The 19,281-nt window shown below is 40.8% G+C and overlaps 1 protein-coding gene across 1 annotated transcript in view; it reads left to right on the forward strand.

Moving 5' to 3' along the window:
* adgrb3 (adhesion G protein-coupled receptor B3) overlaps positions 1-19,281 on the forward strand; it is a 119,978-nt gene that overhangs the window by 50,133 nt on the left and 50,564 nt on the right. Inside the window, exons 3-10 of the mRNA XM_073482013.1 lie at positions 68-229; positions 6,140-6,304; positions 7,160-7,324; positions 9,137-9,301; positions 9,816-9,917; positions 14,953-15,059; positions 16,630-16,824; positions 18,678-18,746. Of these exons, the coding sequence (XP_073338114.1) occupies positions 68-229; positions 6,140-6,304; positions 7,160-7,324; positions 9,137-9,301; positions 9,816-9,917; positions 14,953-15,059; positions 16,630-16,824; positions 18,678-18,746 (1,130 nt within the window). The remainder of the gene's footprint in view (positions 1-67; positions 230-6,139; positions 6,305-7,159; positions 7,325-9,136; positions 9,302-9,815; positions 9,918-14,952; positions 15,060-16,629; positions 16,825-18,677; positions 18,747-19,281) is intronic.

The following is a 19,281-nucleotide window of genomic DNA, read 5'->3' on the forward strand; positions in this document are numbered from 1 at the left end:
TGCCCCGTAAGCCCTGCCCCAGGACCATATTGCTGCATTTAACTAGTGTCACCCTTCTCCCACACAGGTGAATCAGGTGCAGAGGAGTGGTCCCAGTGGAGCTCATGCTCTGTAACATGCGGTCAAGGGTCGCAGGTGCGAACAAGAACATGTGTCTCACCATACGGAACACACTGCAGCGGCCCTTTAAGAGAATCAAGGGTTTGCAATAACACTGCCCCTTGTCCAGGTAGTGTTAGCCGCAGATTCTTGAATATAAATGTTTTTTTCTCATTTGTTGTTGATGGGAGGAAATGTGTTGTTGTGTTTTAACGAACTTTTCAATGTGTATATTTAAGACTGTATTACTATCATCATTGCAGGTATTATTATAATAATTAATCTAATGCTTTTTTTTCTTTGATGTTATTTTGTGAATGTGTATTCTTTCTCATTATCACTTTTGTGTTTTCCATTTCATATAAGCGTAAAGGCAATTCATCAGCATTGAAATGGTTTTAATGACATGTGGTTCTGCATGGAGCTCGGGGAGCGGTAGATACTGATGTGATGTCAGCTTCATTTCCTTGAAGGTCAGCCGTGCATTTTAAAATAGCTTGGCGGAGTTTCTTCAAACACACTGTTAGGCATTTCTTCCTCAACCCATGATGGCAGGGCAGATGAGTCACTGGCAGTCAGGTATCAGCATCAGATGTTTTGTTTTTTTTGACTAGTGATTGCAGCGCGCCAATGCCGTACTAAACCAGGCACCTGGTCTTTTTTTGGGGATTGTTTATGCAGATAAATATGTTGATTTAATAATGAGATTCTGAACTCATGTTTAGTCAAGATATTTGATGGCGCTGATGAGTGTAGTGCATCAAAAACTCTTAACTGATAATTATTGCTGATCAAAAATAGCGCTAGCTGCATCCTCTGACATTCTGATTGATGATGTACTGTATTCAATTTTAGGTCTGGCATGTGCAAGTGGGAAGTTGGCAGATTTCAAAAGGGCCATTCTCTTACTGTGCGTGGACACTTAGAGCTAGAAAAAGAATGAGTCATTTAAAAAGAGCAGTTTCCCATATACCAGTCTTGGTGTGACTCCTCTACTGCCATTTATATTTAGCTCAGAAAGAATTTAAGCTCCTAATTCTCAAGAAATAAGAAGCTACACAGCCCAATTCCAGGTACACGCATCCATTTCCATAAAGAATAATTATTCATTCAGAAACAGGCTGTACAGAGCTGTCCATGTGAATTCATTATTGTCCTTGATTTATCTCAAGACCTGCAGACATCCGGCGTTTGCTCATGGCTAATTGTGGATCCAGACTTTTCTTTCACATAATAATGCAGAAACACTCATCACCACGTAACTAGGCTTTAAATTCCTGGTACAACAATTCTGACTTTTCTCACAAGAGTGTGTCAGATTGTTAGAGAAAATAAAAGGGAAAGTTAGTATGAGTCTTTTCCAATTTTCAAAACTGTCACCATACTTAATTCATTATGTTGTTTCATGGAGTTTTAGTCAGACTATCAAACGTACAGTAGTCCTGCAGTGTTGTGAAATTGCATTGCCTGTAATATCTGAAAGATCATGTTTTTTTTCTCTTCACTTATATTAAAAACCCTGCACTGGGAATATAAAATGTATTTTTCCCAAGTCATCCTCAAAAAGCAGCTGATATAGCACTAACCTAAAAGAAGAAAACTGGTGCAAAAAGAAAATCCCACCTGGCGTGGTGCCACATGAAACAGAGTTTATATCTAATATTCTGTAAGGCAGACAGATCGATTCGCTTCCTTCAAACTGTCTGTAGTATGCCAAGGTGGAAGGATACCTTAGAAAAAACAGTATGCTTAAATTATAGACACATCACTTTCAGTCTGAAAGGAACCTTACCTCATAGTCACCATCACCGAGAACACCAACATCGTCCATGACCAACGGTTCAGGGGCCGCAGGCTGACATCAAGCATGCCTCCATCCGAGCTCACATCCAACACAATGCGTCTGTCGAAAACAATAATATTACTGCTTTACAAAATATTACTTTTACCTGAGTAGTTCCCCTTTTCAACCCACCCAACAGCACTCAAAGCTATTTATTTTTCTTTTTTTGAAAGTCTGGTGCAGTTATTCTGCAGGAAGAAGGCAGTCCATTACAGGTGGATATAAATTTGATATTTCTACAGAAGATGATTTATGTCCAGTTCTAACAGAGCCAACAGTATTAGTTTATTTATTTATTTATTTATTTACTGTAGCACAGAATACAGTGAGATGAAGCTCTTCAGCATTTTGTTTGCAGAGTAAATATGCTCACTCAGTTTATCACAACAACACTCCCTGTCCTCTTTAAAACATTACTACAAAACGGGTAGCCTCATTTTATTTGATTTATGTTAGTATTCATTATTTATTTCAACACAATATTCACAATGCGTGGTTAAGATATTTTCAACTTGGCTTATGGCATCAGTCAATTTGAAAATGCTTGGCTGCCAGGAGAAGGTGCTAGCTTATATTACCTTGCTACCAACAGGTGACAGAGCAGTCTGTCCACCTCTATAGATTAATAAATTGTTTGCCACTCCACCCCACTGCCATCAGAAATGGTCAAAAACACAGAAAAGAGTCATACCTTTGAACTTCAGTGAGATATGTCTTCATTTCAGTGAGCACGGCTAGCTCATAGCTGATTTTATATTAGCTTGTTGAGCTAGCAAAGCGAATCAACGGACCACTTCGCCGCGCATGCGCAGATACGTCTGTCCGGCCTGTTGTACTGTACACAAGTTCATTCAGCCGCAGGCACCTTGCAGAGTGAACTAACTACGCTAGTGCTCCTTATAGTTATTATATCACTCAAGTGTAAAGGTATGTCTCTATGTTTTTAATGTGTTGTGACGACAGTGACCTCCGACCGAATAATCTGTTGATTTGTAGGCAAGCTAAATTCCCTAACACAACACTCAATCTATTTATTTCGAAAGGTAGATCAGTATTGTCAATTGATATACAAATGTCGACTATATTGACTCAAACTAATGAAAGTTTATAGTTTAGCTGTACCAAACACCTGCCACCAATAAGCTAGGATGGTAGTATGCAGGATGTGATATGTTAAAGTACAGTATCACCAGCAGTCACACTGCTTTTTTTTACAATAAACAGGAGAAACTTTAGCATAAGCTTCAGCTTAGCTAACTAGTGTTAACTTACTAGCACAAGCAGAACTAGCCCCTATGGAAAACAAAACATATGGTTCAGTCAGTACACAATGTTTAAACAAGCAAACCAAAGACAAATCCAAAATTAAAGACCTGAAGAAGTTCTGCCTTCTATTATTAACCATAAACACGATGCTAGTACAATTAAGAGCAACGTTAATGTAACATTACAGTTTGACTGAAAACAAGAATGAAAAGAAGAGAAAAGTTATAATGTCACTATATGGGATTAAATATGATCAGCAAATGTACAGTGACAAGTGGGTCTTTGTTGTCTATTGATTTGAAGGACCCTGAAACCACTTCTGATAACTGTACATGAGAGGCAGACCGATAGTATCTAACAGCTTTTCAAGGCCCTATTTGCATTGTGCAAATACAAGTGCCAAGATCAATATTGTGCATAGCATCCTTGTGCTACCGCTTAATGATTGTAAGTGCGGAGTTGATTGTGTTTCAGTCAAAACTAACTCAAACAGCTCTGTGGCAATAAAGAGATTGGAACTTTGCAGCAAAATAATAAATACAGTGTGGTGTAAACATACCGCACAAGAGGCAGGCTGACAAGTTACACAGGTAAAACCTTACTGGAATGTTATGAGAAGATGAACAAATCCCAGTTTACCACAAATTAATGAAAACATTCTTGGCAAATGCATTCCCTTTGTCCACCATCTCGTGCTGGTCCAACAACTGCACCTCTAAGAGCACAATACAGTCACTCATGGCTGTCCCTCTAAATCAGGGCTGCAGTTCAGAGAAAAAACACACAAAGAAGTGGAATCCTATTCCATCATTGCTAACTGTGGTGACTGCCTGCTTTGAACTCGAAATTTTCAAAGTAAGTGCTTTGGCCACCACGGGACACTTAGCTAAGAGCATCAAAGCAGCGCCTGGAGGCAGGGTCTGGGACAGACGGTACTGTAGCTCGCCTCATGGCAGACCATCGGCTTGATCCCAAGGTCCAACTACTCTACAACTGATCCTGAGATCTATCTGTTTATTGCTGGAACTGTAAGCCGCTGCACAAACAGTGGATAGTGACCCCTCTGAAGACGAACCCCCAATTCCCCGTGGACAAAGTAGTAAGACTTCCAAGTTCTTAAATCCCATTTGCAATCAACAGATGATAAAAGGCCACCACACATGTTGTATTACCCGCCCATCTCCATTAAGTCCGCCTTTTATTTTGTGCCTCAGTCTGAGTCCAGCTGAAAATGTAAAGGCATGGCTGCAGCCCACACACACATCGGCCTGTTATTCCCATCGCAGTTCCTTGTGTGCCATTGCAGTTGATGAGAAAGGGATTTTGCAGCTATAATGTGTTTTGTCCTTGGCATACAATACATCTATAGTAGACACATATACTTCTGGTGCTAAAGAATAGCTCCAGCGTGATTTGAGTTTGACACAGTTTCCATCAGCTTCAATTCTGCCACTTTATCGCTGGGATTAAGATGCCAGCAGTTGCTTCAGAAACTAATATCAGAGGTTAAATTTTTACATTTTTTTAAAAGAGTGTGTTCACCCTGTCATATCACTGTGTACATTCAGGAACGCTGTGAGTGCCAAGACAAGAGGTGTCTTACTTCTGTCAGCCTCTCAGATTTACATATCTCCCTCTGCAAAGTAAAACTTTGAGCCAATAGCAAACATTCTCTGCAGTTCTGAGAAGACTCACCATCTGTCAGCCCGAACCCTGTTAGGCTTACACACAAACCAGGATGCAAGATTTAAGAGGAGTGATGCTTTTGCCAACTATTGTTTGAAATTAAATGGAAAATAACCATTTTAGGTAGGGCTGCAAAATGATCCGACATATGATCGAAACTGCAGTATCACAAAAAGGTAAAATGTGTCATGCTACAGAGATTAACAAATTATTAACAAAAAATAGTTCCACTAAAATTGTGACACAAATCGCAATCACAATATCTGTCGAAATAATCACAATATGATTTATTTTTGCATATAGTTCAGTTGTAATTTGAGTGTTAAAATTTCAAAATGATCAATAGCATTATCTTTGAGTGATACATGTGGTGGAAAATGATGTGCTAGTAGAAATATAAAAGGAAATACAGGAAATGATCAGAAACTCAAAACTTACTTCAATAATTCCTTGGAATAAAGATGGTGAAATTTGTGTTCATCAAATGATCAAGACCTTGAAAAAGGGACATCCCTTAGTTGTTGTATTTTAATAATTTAGTGTTTAAATTTTGTGTCCAAAATAACAACATGCACCATGAGATTTAGAATTAGCATTTTATTAATTGCTCAGGCACATTTATGCTATGAAACATGCTAGTGAATACATCGCCTTTTGGATTTGGGCTGTCTAGCCTGATATTTAGTCTGAATGGCCGTTTTATCGCTCGACAAAACCTAAAAACGTGGGTGTTTACTCAGAGGTCTGGAACCAGGTTACGGGCTGTCTGCTTTGTGTGTAAGCATGATTAGTATGTTGGTGTAACGGCAGATTTGCAGAACCATTGTCAGCCCACATTAACCTGAAGGTTCACTGCTATTGGTTTCCCAGTCAACCAAGAAGACTCACCGAACTAACACTGTGCAGACCTGCTGCTCCTCACCCACGTCTTGAACTCCACCAGTCTTATTGTTACTCTGTTCAGATTTTATACCTTTTACTACCGTATGCAGCATTGTTAGTGGGTAGCTTTGTATGTCTTATCATTGTGTACATGATAAACAGATGTGCAGAGGTGACTGAAGCTTGAGACGAAGTCCCACAGTGTCTGTGTGCTCAGTGTTTCATTTACATTTGTTTTGTTGCTAATTGTTTCTGATTGATTTCATTTCATTTATGGCTCACTGCAGTCTGTTATGGGTTTGTTTATGCTATAGCAGGGGACATAGACATTGATTAGGCCTGACGCCCTTTCTGTGCCCGCAGTACATGGTGTATGGGAGGAGTGGTCACCGTGGAGCCTGTGCTCATTCACGTGTGGCCGAGGTCACCGCACTAGGACTAGGATGTGTGCCCCTCCCCAGCACGGAGGCAGGGCCTGTGATGGACCTGAGACCCAGACTAAGCTTTGCAACATAGCCCTATGTCCAGGTATCACCTGTCTGCTCTCTAAATACATTAACAATTATCCCTGAAAGCATGATGATGAGAAGGATATAAAAGGTAAAATCATGAAGTCATTTACAAAGATCAGTCCTTGACAATGGCAGCAGTTTCCTTACACACAGCTATGGCTGCAACTAATAATTATTTTTTATCATTGATTAATCTGCCAATTATTTTCACAATTAATCATTTAGTATTTAAAATGTCAACAAAGTTGGAAATATGCTCATTACAATTATTCAACACAATATTGCAAAGGTGAGTAAAAAACTGGATGAACGCAGGCTTTTATAGATATAGTGCTTACTGCTCACACTATGATGCAGTTTAGGAAACCCTGCAGAGTCAGTACTGTAATACTGACGTCAAAATCACTTACCCGCAATTGCCTGTGAATGGTAAACAGATTAGTGATGATGAGTTTTTTCCACACAGTAAACGTTAGCTTTGCTCTGGTAAGAGACTCAGTGAAAACCACTCAATCCCAGATGCTTTTCCTCTCGCCCGACAGGGAAAATGGAAGGCAGCTAACAAAACTGTTTCTGCCGTTTGTGCCTTTTGATATTTGAATAATCTAAATCTTAACACAGAGACCAAAAAATACCACAGAATACTTATTCTGCTTTTGCCTTTGGCTGAATTTGAAGCTGTGGGAAAAAAGCAGGACAATCCTCAAAAATTTAGTAGCCATGTAATTTTTTTGCTTTTCCACTTAATGTCTGTTTTACTGGCTTTCACCCTGAGAGAGAATAGTGATCTGAATATCTCCTCCCATTTCTGTCTGCCGTCTTTCCCCCCTTCACATGGGACATGCTTGTTGGGTTGTGGTTGGTGCCTCAGTGGACGGACAGTGGCAGGAGTGGAGCTCTTGGAGCGATTGCTCGGTGACCTGTGCCAATGGCACTCAGCAGAGGACCAGGCAGTGCTCAGCGGCCGCCCATGGGGGATCTGAGTGTCGCGGTCACTGGGCAGAAAGCAGAGAGTGCCATAATCCTGACTGCACAGGTAAAATCCTGAGCCTCTTAATTCTATATCCGCTTTGATGTCTAAATTCGAGAACATTAATTCACACAGGGAAAAGAAGAGACAAAAAACAGTGCGTTTCATATTGTTATCGAACCCTAATCAGTACTATCAACTATGGATAAAACATGCAGTCTGATTTTACTGAGGTGTTTTACCCTTTCTTTGTGTACCGAAAAGCTCTGCAGCAAGAATCAAAGCTGTGTTGTAAGAATCAAGAATAATGTTTAAGACCATGCTCTATCAATTGGATTTGCAAAATCCAGTTAGATATACTGTATGCCTTTCACATAATTCAGGGTTAGCTGTCCAAACTGCCTGTCAACATCATAGATGTATTAGAGGCTCAAAGATGTCAGCTTAGTGGTCTCCATCAGGCTTTGAATTGTCTGATCATATGAAGGGCCTGAGCACTCTCATAATCTCCTGATGCAATTTTCACTGCAGCAGCACAAAACAGCTGGGGTTTTATTCTGTATTTCTCTGGTATGTGTGTGGCAAATATGGTTCCTCTCAAATGTTTGGAAGTCAGTGTAAATGTTGTGTAACTAGCCCTCCAACTTCATGATCTCTTGGACCGATGATAGAATGCTTGTGAATGTCTCCTTTCAATTTGTTTTTATGATAATGAAGCGGGAGATGCTGTTGTTTGCCTCACAGTGAGAGGGTGCATTATACAATTTATCCATTTAATGAGACCCACCTATTTAGCAATTCTAATTTGTTTCCAAGGTGAGAGATCAAACATTAGTGAGACAACACAGTCTGAGCCATCATTTAACAAGTCAGCACCATGTCCATGTCCATGACTGCTGGAGCCCTTTGTCTTGCTTTGTAGAACAAACAAAAAGAGTTCAAGGCAAACCCAATATGTTTTTCAGAAATATATATCGTTGAGCAATGCCGTGTGCTAAAATGCAACAGGCATTCTTTTGAAATGCCAACAAATCAGAGTAAAGAAAAAGAGACTAATAAGTTCAATAGACGCCTGTGCAGGATTCAAAATCAATGATATGTGTTTCAAAATTGGAAGAATTTCTCCAGGACTGCTGACACAATGAGCTCTTTGAAACTCATGAGCCTGCATCTGTCTGAGGAATCAGCCGCTCTGATGCGCAGCAGAGGCTTCACTATCTACTGGGATTTGATCAATGTCTCACAGATAGTTTTAGCCGACAGGTCACACACTGGTTTCTGTTCTTTTCTTTCCTCCGGAAGCAATCCTGACAGAGGTTAGTTGTAGGACACGAAATAGCCCCGCACGTGCGAAGGAGGGGGTAAGTGGAGGTTAAAACGAGAGTGGAGAGTCTTTCCAGCTCACAGGGTGTTGCAACTTTCCGTTCAGACAAGGACGTGTGATTTACTACATCGCTGAAGGGGAGCATCTGTTTTTTTTTTGTCTAATGCACAATTTAACAATTCGTTACAAGGGCATAAAACATGCTGCTGGGTTTGGAAACTTCAGCATAAATGCCTTTTTAATATTGGCAAAGTGAGGCAAATGATCACCACTCACAGAGCAGCTTCTTTAGCCAAAAACCACACACCCTCTTGATTATTCAAAGTAATTTTGTTCAATTTTGTTACAGATAAAACTGCATCTACAAACTGAATGCAAGGGAGGGAAAATAAATAAATGTAATCAAAAATGATATTGTTGATGTCACACACTAATTAAAAGCTTAAAGCATAATGCATAGTAGATGTCTTATTTTATAGATATTTGGTAGTTTATTTGGTTATTTTTATGCCTCTAAGAGTATCTGTTCCTAACCGAGAATGATTCTGTTTTAGCTAACGGCCAGTGGAATCCTTGGGGTCCGTGGAGTGGCTGCTCCAAGTCCTGCGACGGCGGATGGCAGAGGCGAGCCCGGGTGTGTCAGGGGGCAGCAGTGACTGGGCAGCAGTGTGATGGCAACGGAGAGGAAGTCAGAAAGTGCAGCGACCAACGCTGTCCAGGTGAGCCAAAGGATAATAAGACTTGCATCCGAATGAAACCGGGGAGATAATTATCTGTGTGGGGTGAACGACACTTCTCGTTACACGAGATCAGTTAAAACAGGAAGTGAAGAGGAGATGCAGATGAGCAGATACAGAGGAGGGATGAATGAATATATTCCAAAGTCACTTAAATACTGGTGACATATGGGTAATTTTCAAAATAATCCCTTTTTTAAGTGAAGTCTTAAACATAATGTCACCTTATACTTTTGTTATCTGAAGTAAAGAAAGGAGTGTTTGATTCAACTTTTTTTATTATCATTAAAATGAAGTAACGCCTGCAAAAGTTGTGATTAAAGCAGAGGGAACATTTTGTTATAATCCTTTAACACAGTGCTCATATTCACCAACATCATACAGCTTTGATCCCCTATATTTTACGTGCTTACTTGTAACATGAAGAAATTGTTGCATCACATTGGAAATGCTGAAAAGCTCTTTGCATTGACACTCGTGCTGCTTTGCTTTTCAGCACCGTATGAGATTTGTCCCGAGGACTATGCAGTGTCAATGGTGTGGAGACGGACGCCTTCAGGAGAACTGGCCTTTAATAGATGCCCCCCTAATGCCACAGGTAAGGATATCAGCAGTATCTTAAATTTCTTTATTTTTTTCTTCTTTTGTTAGTTCTTAATTGGTATATTGTTCAATGACAGGTCCACTTTGGGCTAGTCTCCTGATTCCTCTCTTAAGGAAATAACAAATATTTGCTGTGAGTGTAAAATGAAAACAGTAGCCCTCCAAAAAGGCAACAAAATGGTGGCATACATTTTAATATGTATGATGAGGATTCAACTTTTTGCTAAACTATCCAATGATACAACGTGATTGATCAACCTTAATCTGACTTAATGTCAGCAAATGGCTGTTTGAATCACACTGATTTGCCCGTCACTTTGCAATGTTAGAATTAACATGCAGTTTTAAACTAGTTTCATGGTATCATTGTTTGAATACACATCACAGTGTTAGTAATTTGGTTGCATTTGGTTGCATTCTCACCATAGTAAGTCATCCTTTTTTACGGAAGTTATCAAGCCATTTTAAGTTGCCTGGTGTAGAAAATCACCAAAACACCACGATGATAAAACTAAAAAATTGTGTTTCTCCGTGTGAGGAGAAAGCACATATCCTTTCATCCCGTTTCCACATGCAGTGATGTAACTGACTACACCCGCCAGTGCACAGCGTGTGCAGTGGATGGAAGAAAAAAAAAATGGTTACTGTGATTCTGAGAGCATTGTTGAAGGAAAGCACACTGAAGGCTGTTTTCAGACAATAAGCAGAGGCTTTTATATGTGCAGGGAGAGAAGAGCATTAGAGCAGAGGATGCGAGTCCTCTAACGGGGCGAGGCTAACACTCAGCTCTTCAAAAGAAGAGAAAGGAGGGAGAGGGGGGTGGTGGCGGGATAGGGGTAAAGAATATTGCAACCTCTCATAATGCTGTTATGATTTCTTTTGTTTTCGCTGAAGGTCAGTTTGCTAACAAAGCAGGACAATGTAGCGCCGTCTGTTGCTTAAGTTACGTGTTAGTTGGACAGAGTAAGCTGTTGTTAAACTTGAAACAGTCTAGGTTTCTACACTGACATTTCTTCCACAACCATAAAAAAGCGACCTGGCAAACCTAGCTGTAGCAGCAAACCCGCTGTCATTCACAGATGGCTTACCCGCGGCAAAGTTACCCAGAGTAAGATTTACTAGCATGACATTAGCTTTCCGGCATGACATTAGTTTTATGGCTAATAACTGTTTGGCACTTTGAAGCTATTCCCAGCTCGCAGTGAGGCTTTTTTGTGTTTCTTCTTCTTCTTCTCTGATAGGATGTTGTTGAAAAATATAATACCTTAACTGATTTAAGAATTCAATTTGCACCAAGAGGTGTCTCTATGTGCCTTAATTCAGGTGAGTCAGCTCAGGTGAGATAGTCGCCTCTTTCATACAAACTAATTTGGGTTCTTTACAAAGCAGTGTCACAATAATTAATTACATTTTTATTTAAAAGGAAGTAAAAGCTGTATTATTGTAAACCCTGGACATTTAAAATTGTATTCTACATGTTTTTCTTATATGCAGCTAAATGTACTAATAACTGCAGTCTATGTATTATTTATATTTTATGATCATACAGTAGGTCAACACATTCTGACATTTTGCAATATATCAGAGCTAAGTTTTTTGTGTCTGTCAGTGTTGGTGCACATTTGTATGCACGGCAGTGCCCACACAAAGATAATATGGGGGTGCCATGTCACTTTACCAGAGAACCAGAAGACTAGTGTCATGATGAAAGGATAAAATAACAGATAGCAGACATATATCATGTTTAATCACCGTGCATTCGCCTGTCAAAGCTGGCACTGACCACTGGAAAAAGAGAACATGATGGACAATAGTTTAGGTCAGGTCAAGTTTATTTGTAAAGCCATTAATCACAGCTCAATTGTCAGCGGGTTTCACAAAGCACGCTGTAAATGAAAACAACACCTCCCAACCTTTGACCACTAATTAGATCAAGGTCAAAGCCACAAAACCCTTAATGAGAAAAATTTGAAAAGAAATGAAACGCCTCTCAAACAGACCTCCTCGTTTCTGAGACAGTCAGACGTGTAATTGCTACTGAGAGCGACTAAACAAAGATGAAATATTGATCGGCAAAGGCAACACAACAAAATGTGCGACATGAATGCAGTAAGGCTGCTCGGATGAAGAGTCCAAATGTGTTGGGGGGCATCCGCGCCTACTCAGCCGTAGTCACTGTCGTCATCAAGGTCATCATAGGAAACAGCACCCAGTGCAGGGGCGTCAGCGCCGCCACGGTCATCACAGATGACAACTGCCACCAGAGGCGAGAGGAGAGGAAAAGTGGAGAGGATACATACACACAGCAGATGAATTTGTTCGCTTTGTATCACTCAACGAAAGGTTCATACACAAAGTAGCCTTTCCGTCTTACTAGTCGGATGTTCCTGAAGAGACTGGGTGACTTCGAGGCATGGTGCACTGCTGAAGCAAAAGACACGAAGACAGAGAAAAATGTCATGTTAGAAAAAGAGATCCCTGTTTTTTTTTCTTTTTTGGGGGGGGGGGATACTGCACAGAATTCTTTAGAGCAAATAACCAGTATTTTTTGATGTTTAACTAACTGTCAAAAAAAAGCTTTTACATGCATTTTATGTTTTGCCCTACTGGCACCTGAAGAGATTCTGTGTGCCTCTTATTTATGTGCCTGTCTAATGAGAGCCCCAAATCTCAATTAAAGTTCGAGTCAACCAACTGAAAGAGGGAGCAATTAAAGCAGGAGAATCACACGCTGATAAACAAATGCCGAGAAAAATGATCATCAGCGAACATGTGCGACGCCATCCTTTAGAATAAATGAGGTCATTTTAGTGAAGTGCATTCATCCTTCTGATAGTAGGTAGCTTCTAGTAAGGTAATTTTTTCTACCACTGAATCATATTAACACACTAAGTCCTTCTCCAAGAGTGTTTTTAGACACCTCTTATCTCTGCTAACTGCTGTTTTTGCCTCCTGTATTGGGGAGGACTGTTTGAATGAAAATCCTGGTTTTTAACGACAGCTGAGTTGAGGACGCTGTAAAACCGGACAGTGACAGGTCAGTGCCTCGGTGGAGTGCTGTGCCTTGGTTTTGATCGAGCACATCTCCACTGACCTATATTTCATACCCAACCTACTCTACATCACTGATGATGCAAGGAGAGACGACAGATTGATGCAGAATCAAAGCAAAATCCTGTCGTTGCCATCACTGACCTTGTTTGAGCCCACCATCAACATGGATCAAAGCCTTAATCACTGAAAAATGTATGTTTTTACCCCATGCACACATAAAAGTGAATGCATTGATGGTAGATCCTGATGACCAGGATGTGTTGTGTCATCTCTCTCCACTGACTGTAGCTTTACTGTTGCTTATGCCCACCTCATTAATACATATGAGCACTTAAGAAGTGCTTATGGACATTTTTTATTATGAAATGTCAGTAAGTGTGGTTTCAGGTTTTTTTTTTTTTTTTTTTTTTTTTAATGCAGCTAATAAACCACAACGAAGATTTTTCTCAGCAAAACTGTTGTGTAAACACAAAAAAGAGCTCTGGTCGAGGCTTTCCACATTAAAAGGATTTTGGCCTTGGGCAGTTTGTAACTTCCAGTACAGCTGAAATCACATTAGAATTGCAGCATCATACAGTGTTGCGCTACAATGAAAACAGGCTAAAGGTCGTCAAGCATCCTCTGAAAACATCTTTCTGTAGCTTTTGATTTAAAGTCATCATCAATAAAAACGAGATTTGCATCCGTCATTCGAAGAACTCTGATGCTTATCATTTTTTCTTGAACATTAGCTCTTTTCACTGCTTTGTGTCTTTTTGACGATTCACACTGAAAGCCCACAGTCTTTCTGAGTTTAAAATGACCTTAAGGAATGTCAGTGCCGAAACACTGATGTGAATCTCTAATTACGCAATACAGAGCCATCATGAAATACACTTTTTGCCACCTTTTTTTTGAGTGTGAGGGGCCCGAAAGATGATCGAATAAGAATAGTGATGGTATTCTTTTGAGTGCTAGTGTCCTTAAAAATAGGATTATGAAAGAGAATAAAACCACCCAGGTGAAGCCGGTTAGGAGGAGACGGATGCTCAGTGTGGTGTAAAGCAGTGGGCCTCTCCCGCTGCCCTCTGGGCTGTCTCATGGTGCTGCATGGGCGCTCTCACTATAGTGATGTTTTGTGTGCACTCACGGCTTCAGTGCATATCACCAGGTAGTTGCTGTTGAGAAGGTGGGCGTAGGAGGTGTGGTTTTGATCTGTCTGAGTGTGTAGAGAGAGAGAACAAGAGATAGCGAAGGGTTTATGTGAAGCGCGGATGCCAGGGGAAATGTTTTGTGCTGTGGGAGTTTTCTTCAGGATGTCAAGCACCTGTGTTGGAGCGGTGGGGTGACGTGTGAAGTGCACTCCACTAGGTCGACAGCTGGGAAGGTGTGATGTTGGACCCCTATGTGGGATGTGTACGGCGATGTGGGTGGATATTGGGTGGTTCTGCTATTTCGGGATCACTGTTTAAATGCCTGACAGCTATCGCAGCTGAGCTGCTGCATGCTTGAGCAACTGTAAGTTGTATTAACATGGCACACAGTGCATATATTAAAAGCCAAGGGACTGTGTTTCTAGCTCATAATGTGAAACCACTTCTACTCAAATACTGCAGCACTTTCCCTCCAGAAACCTCCCTCTCTCTCTGTCTATAATGTGCCTCAACTCTGCTGCAAAATTTAATGGCCGACATCAAATTTTGATGGTGAGTGATGGGCAACAGAAATGGACAAAAGGGAAAAAGATAAGTCTCTCTTGAAAAGAATTAATATTTCTGTCTTCCATCTCCTTTTTTGTCCTTCTGCTTCTCCTGTATCTCCCCTCTCCACCACTTCCATCTGCCTTTCTTTTGCCTCCCCTTTGGTCTTAATCCCACACACACTCCCCCTCCCTCCCCCTCTACGCTCTCTACGCCTCCATCCTCATCTCCCCTCTCATCCCTCCCCCGCTCTCCCCCTCCTCTCCAAATCTGTCGCTGTCTCTTTCCCCTCTACAGGCACCACTAGTCGACGCTGCTCTTTGGATCACCGCGGTATGGCCTTCTGGGAGCAGCCCAGCTATGCTCGATGCATAACAAATGAATTCAGATACTTGCAGCAATCAGTAGGTGCAAAGTCAGCTCCCTCTCACAGCCTCTGTTTCCAATGCATCATAAATTACCTCCCCTGTGTTTTCCCCCACCCCCCCTCAGTCTCATCACACTGTAGCCAAAGATTAACCACTTTCAATAGAGGAGCAAATTAAAACACAGCTTTTGCCATTTTTCTCAGTGTAATGAATGGTCATTGTCAAGTCCTTAAATTATTTGATTTAGAGTTTCTAGCATGTTCTCATCTGTGTTTGTCGTGTTGCTTCAGCTTGTTGAACTGAAAGAAGTATCTCACTTTCACTTGACTGCATTGTAAATAACATACACTGAAATACATTACTTTGTTGTTTGTTTTACTCCTAATCTGGTAAAAAAAAAAAAATCATGCCAAAAACCTTTAGTTGCACAGATGTGCAGTGGACATAATGCATGAATGGTGATTCAGGAATAACTTTTAAAAGTGAAGGTTAAAACTAATTAAAAGATAATGCTGGAAATACTTCTATCCAGATTTATCTCCACATCTTTTTTCTGTGACTGGAAATACGTCTGCCCTCTCCAGTGGAAGTTGTGTGCCAAAGGGTATATTCTTCCTGGCTATATATTGGACAATTTAACATTGCTGTTTAATAAAAGCAGTCAAGTGTAAATTACATCATAATCTTAAATAACATATAGGGCAGGATCTTATATACCCTTTGGTGCATAACGTCCTCTGGAGTGGACAGATGTATTTTCAGTTACAGAAGAAAATGTACAAGAAAAATGTGATTAAGATCTGGATAAAAGTATTTCCAACATCTTCTTTAGTTAAAAAAATATATATATATTGTTTTTACCTTTTTAGGTTTTCCCTCAAAATTCTGAATTTATTATGCCATATCTCAAAATGACAAAGAGATACAGGGGTTATAATCAACTGGACAAAACTTTAGGGTCCACCACTTGGTGATTGGGACATCATACTCCAGCTGAAATGGTTAAAAATGGCTTCCAAATATCTGTCCGATGTAGTGCATCATCACCTGGTGTGAACTCTGTCTGTCTTTCATCCTTTTTCATCTCATGTATGACGTGACACCTAGATCACAGAAAAATTGAGTCTGTTTTTATTAAAGTTTGGGTCCATTTTAGAGACCTTTATTAAATATGTTTTGCTTTAGTGTGTTTGCCTTTAGTCTGGAACCACTAGACCAAGCAAACTTGGTAACCCCTCCATCACTGTTGAAAATAAAATAAATCAGAAGAGCTGAGGAAGCACATACAGCGCTGCACCTGTGAACGTGTATTTATGGACATAAGCCCTGTGCAATGATGTGAAATGTCATTTCGCTGCGCAATTTCTGCCTAAATGTGTGTCTTCTGCTCCAGTTAACTCTTTTATTCATATTGGCTCATTTCAAAACATCCGTGAGGCAGAATACATTTCGGGCCTGGCTTAGATATAAGTGTCACATAAAGGGGCCCTCAGAGAGTCGAGTCTTTCTTCCTGATTTTTGCACTCCATTTACTCCAAAATGTGTCGCTTAGTGCATATCTTGAGGACACCGATGCCCCAAGTTCTGTCCTTTCCTGTTTTTGGAGGTTCAGGGGCACCTTGCGAAGGGCCAGAGGATGCTGGCGGGGGATGGGATGTCGCAGGTCACGAAAAACCTGCTGGACCTCACCCAGAGGAGGAACTTCTACGCTGGTGACCTGCTGTCTTCTGTGGAGATCCTTCGCAACGTGACAGAGACCTTCAAGAGAGCCAGTTATGAGCCTTCTTCAGACGATGTGCAAGTAAGTTTACAGTGGGTTTAATTCAACACGAGGCATGGATGTTTGTAAAATATATTAATCTCCTACTGTGTAGTGGTTTCAAATGTATCTATTGTGACAAATTAATCAGTTGGATCAGGGTAATGTCTGATACATTTTACTACCAACAGTGTAATATATGAGAAAACATGTCTGAAGTAGCACAAAGGCTGAAAAACAACACCCCACGGCTCTATTGTATCAAGAGATCTCCTGCACGTCCTAAGCTGTTTCATCTCATCATGTTGGGCTTGACTGCAGTCTTGATCCTCTTTATGTCAATAGGATGATGGAGATTATAGCTAAAGCTCCGCCTCCATCACCAATAAGATAATTTATGTCCTCGGAGCAGTGTCATTTTCAAAGACAACCTTCTCGAGCCTCTTTGTGGGCTTGTGTGGCTGTCACAATTTGTGTGTATTTTAGTTTAGTTTTAGAATAAAGCTAAACTGCAAGGAAATAAATATTGCTCGCAATTTGATGGTTACAGCCAAGCAAGTTTTAATGAAAAACCAAATTCTCCATCATTGTTCTATTGCGAATTTCAACTCTTACTGTGTCAAGCATGTTTTTGTTGTCCTCCTTCTGCACTGAGATGTGGTTGATAGTGCCAGAAAAATAGAAAAGTATTTATCTTGCCCATCAGCCATTTCCTGTATGGAAGAAGAATGTATTTCTGCTATGATAGTGTCATGTCAACACAGTCATGTTTTCATTCACTAGGGAGTTTTTGTTTCAGTACATTCGATATGAAAATGTTTTGGATCTTTTTTTACATCACAAAATTCTCATAATTTTAGTTGTATACTGTCTTCTAGCTTTGAAAAGTAATACAATTACATAAAGAAAGGAAAGAAACAAGCAGGATATCTAACATAAGTGATGTGATATGTCAGTATTTGAGCTTTGGAATCTTTTAAAATCTGATTCATCTTCATTGGCATACAGTTTGTACTTCAGGAAGGTATTTAAATCACCAACATGTTTAAAATGTGACTGACGCTCTCTTCCTAAGTTTTCCACTGTTTCCACTGTTTGGTCTGCTGAGAATATTCTGGCAAAAATAAAACCTAAATGTTGTGTCGATGGATGGACGACCCAGGGCCCATTCAGTCATTTCCCCACCTTGGAAAATCTATGAGATGAGGAAAGCATCCTGTCTCTGGTTATTATGAGAGCTCTATAGTGTGTGTGGGCAGACAGGAGAGCAGTCAGCCAGCCCACCCCCTCCGTGTGTCTCTGCGCTAATGCAGTGTTAAAGTGGGCACATTACCACCAGAGGGAGCATAAGCATTCAAGTAGAAAACAAGATAGCCTGTGTCAAGAGAGAGAGCCACTCCCTCAGGCACATTGTAGACCAGACGAAATAACAAGGCTAAAGATCAGACAGGGGGTCCTATTGCTACTGCAGGCGTGCACCCCCAAGCAGCCCCTGCTCCCTGCTGCAGAAGAAGACAATCCACACAGCTGCTCACACAGTCCCTTTCATCTTTTTCTTCTGATTGCAGCTTGTGCTTCTCTCCTCTAGCATTAAGTGTTTGCTGCAAGCTGCAGGGGGGGAGGTTCAAGGTGTATTTTTGTCAGAGCTGGTCCACAAAGTCCGTCTCCTCTCTGCTGGTTCACCATCATGGTGTCAGTGGCAAATTTTCCCTGCAGGGACTGTCATTATTCCCTTGTCGAAATCCCTCCAAATGTCAGTATATTATCCATAACAGTCCTTTTTGAGTGCATGGTGTTTATGTGTCATGCTTTTCAAAAGCATCTTGCTGCAGTGCCTGTAATACTTGTGTGTGGGTGTGTTACGTATTTTCCCTTTCCTTTCATCATCTCCACAGAACTTCTTTCAAATCATCAGTAACCTCTTGGAGGAGGAAAATAAGGAGAAATGGGAAGACGCGCAAAAGGTAAGCATGTTGCTGCACACTTAGTAAATAATTCACTTTGCTGCATGAGTGCTGCGCGTCTCAAGAATCCACTCCAGGCATGTTTGCAGTTGCTCCATCTGAATAGCACAGATGAAGAAAAGTCAGGTTAGTGTTGAGACAGTGTTATACATGCACGTATCACTGTGAGAGGTCTTTGGGCAGGTGAGACATCTGGCCTCATTTAGAGAGCTAGTTCCCCAATGCACCACTTGGTGGCAGCAGCACTGCCACAGAGACTGTCCAAGTATTAACACTGCAGGACTCACCCAGCTCATACAGATCATGGCAACCAGTGTGATGAGACCATTAGCTCAGCGGAATTTTATAACAGGAATAAACATGTTAGACTTGTCATTGCTTGTACCACAGGAGCCTCCCGTGTGTGCCTCTCTCTGACATTGTAAGGAGGCTCAATCAAATGGAGAAGCAGTATAATAGTCTCAATCCAACATAAACAGACTGCATTACTGCTGTTTGAATACAGAACGGTCCACTTTTTCAACAGTGTGTTTAT

The sequence above is a fragment of the Pagrus major genome, chromosome 15, assembly GCF_040436345.1.
Source record: "Pagrus major chromosome 15, Pma_NU_1.0".
Taxonomy (NCBI): domain Eukaryota; kingdom Metazoa; phylum Chordata; class Actinopteri; order Spariformes; family Sparidae; genus Pagrus; species Pagrus major.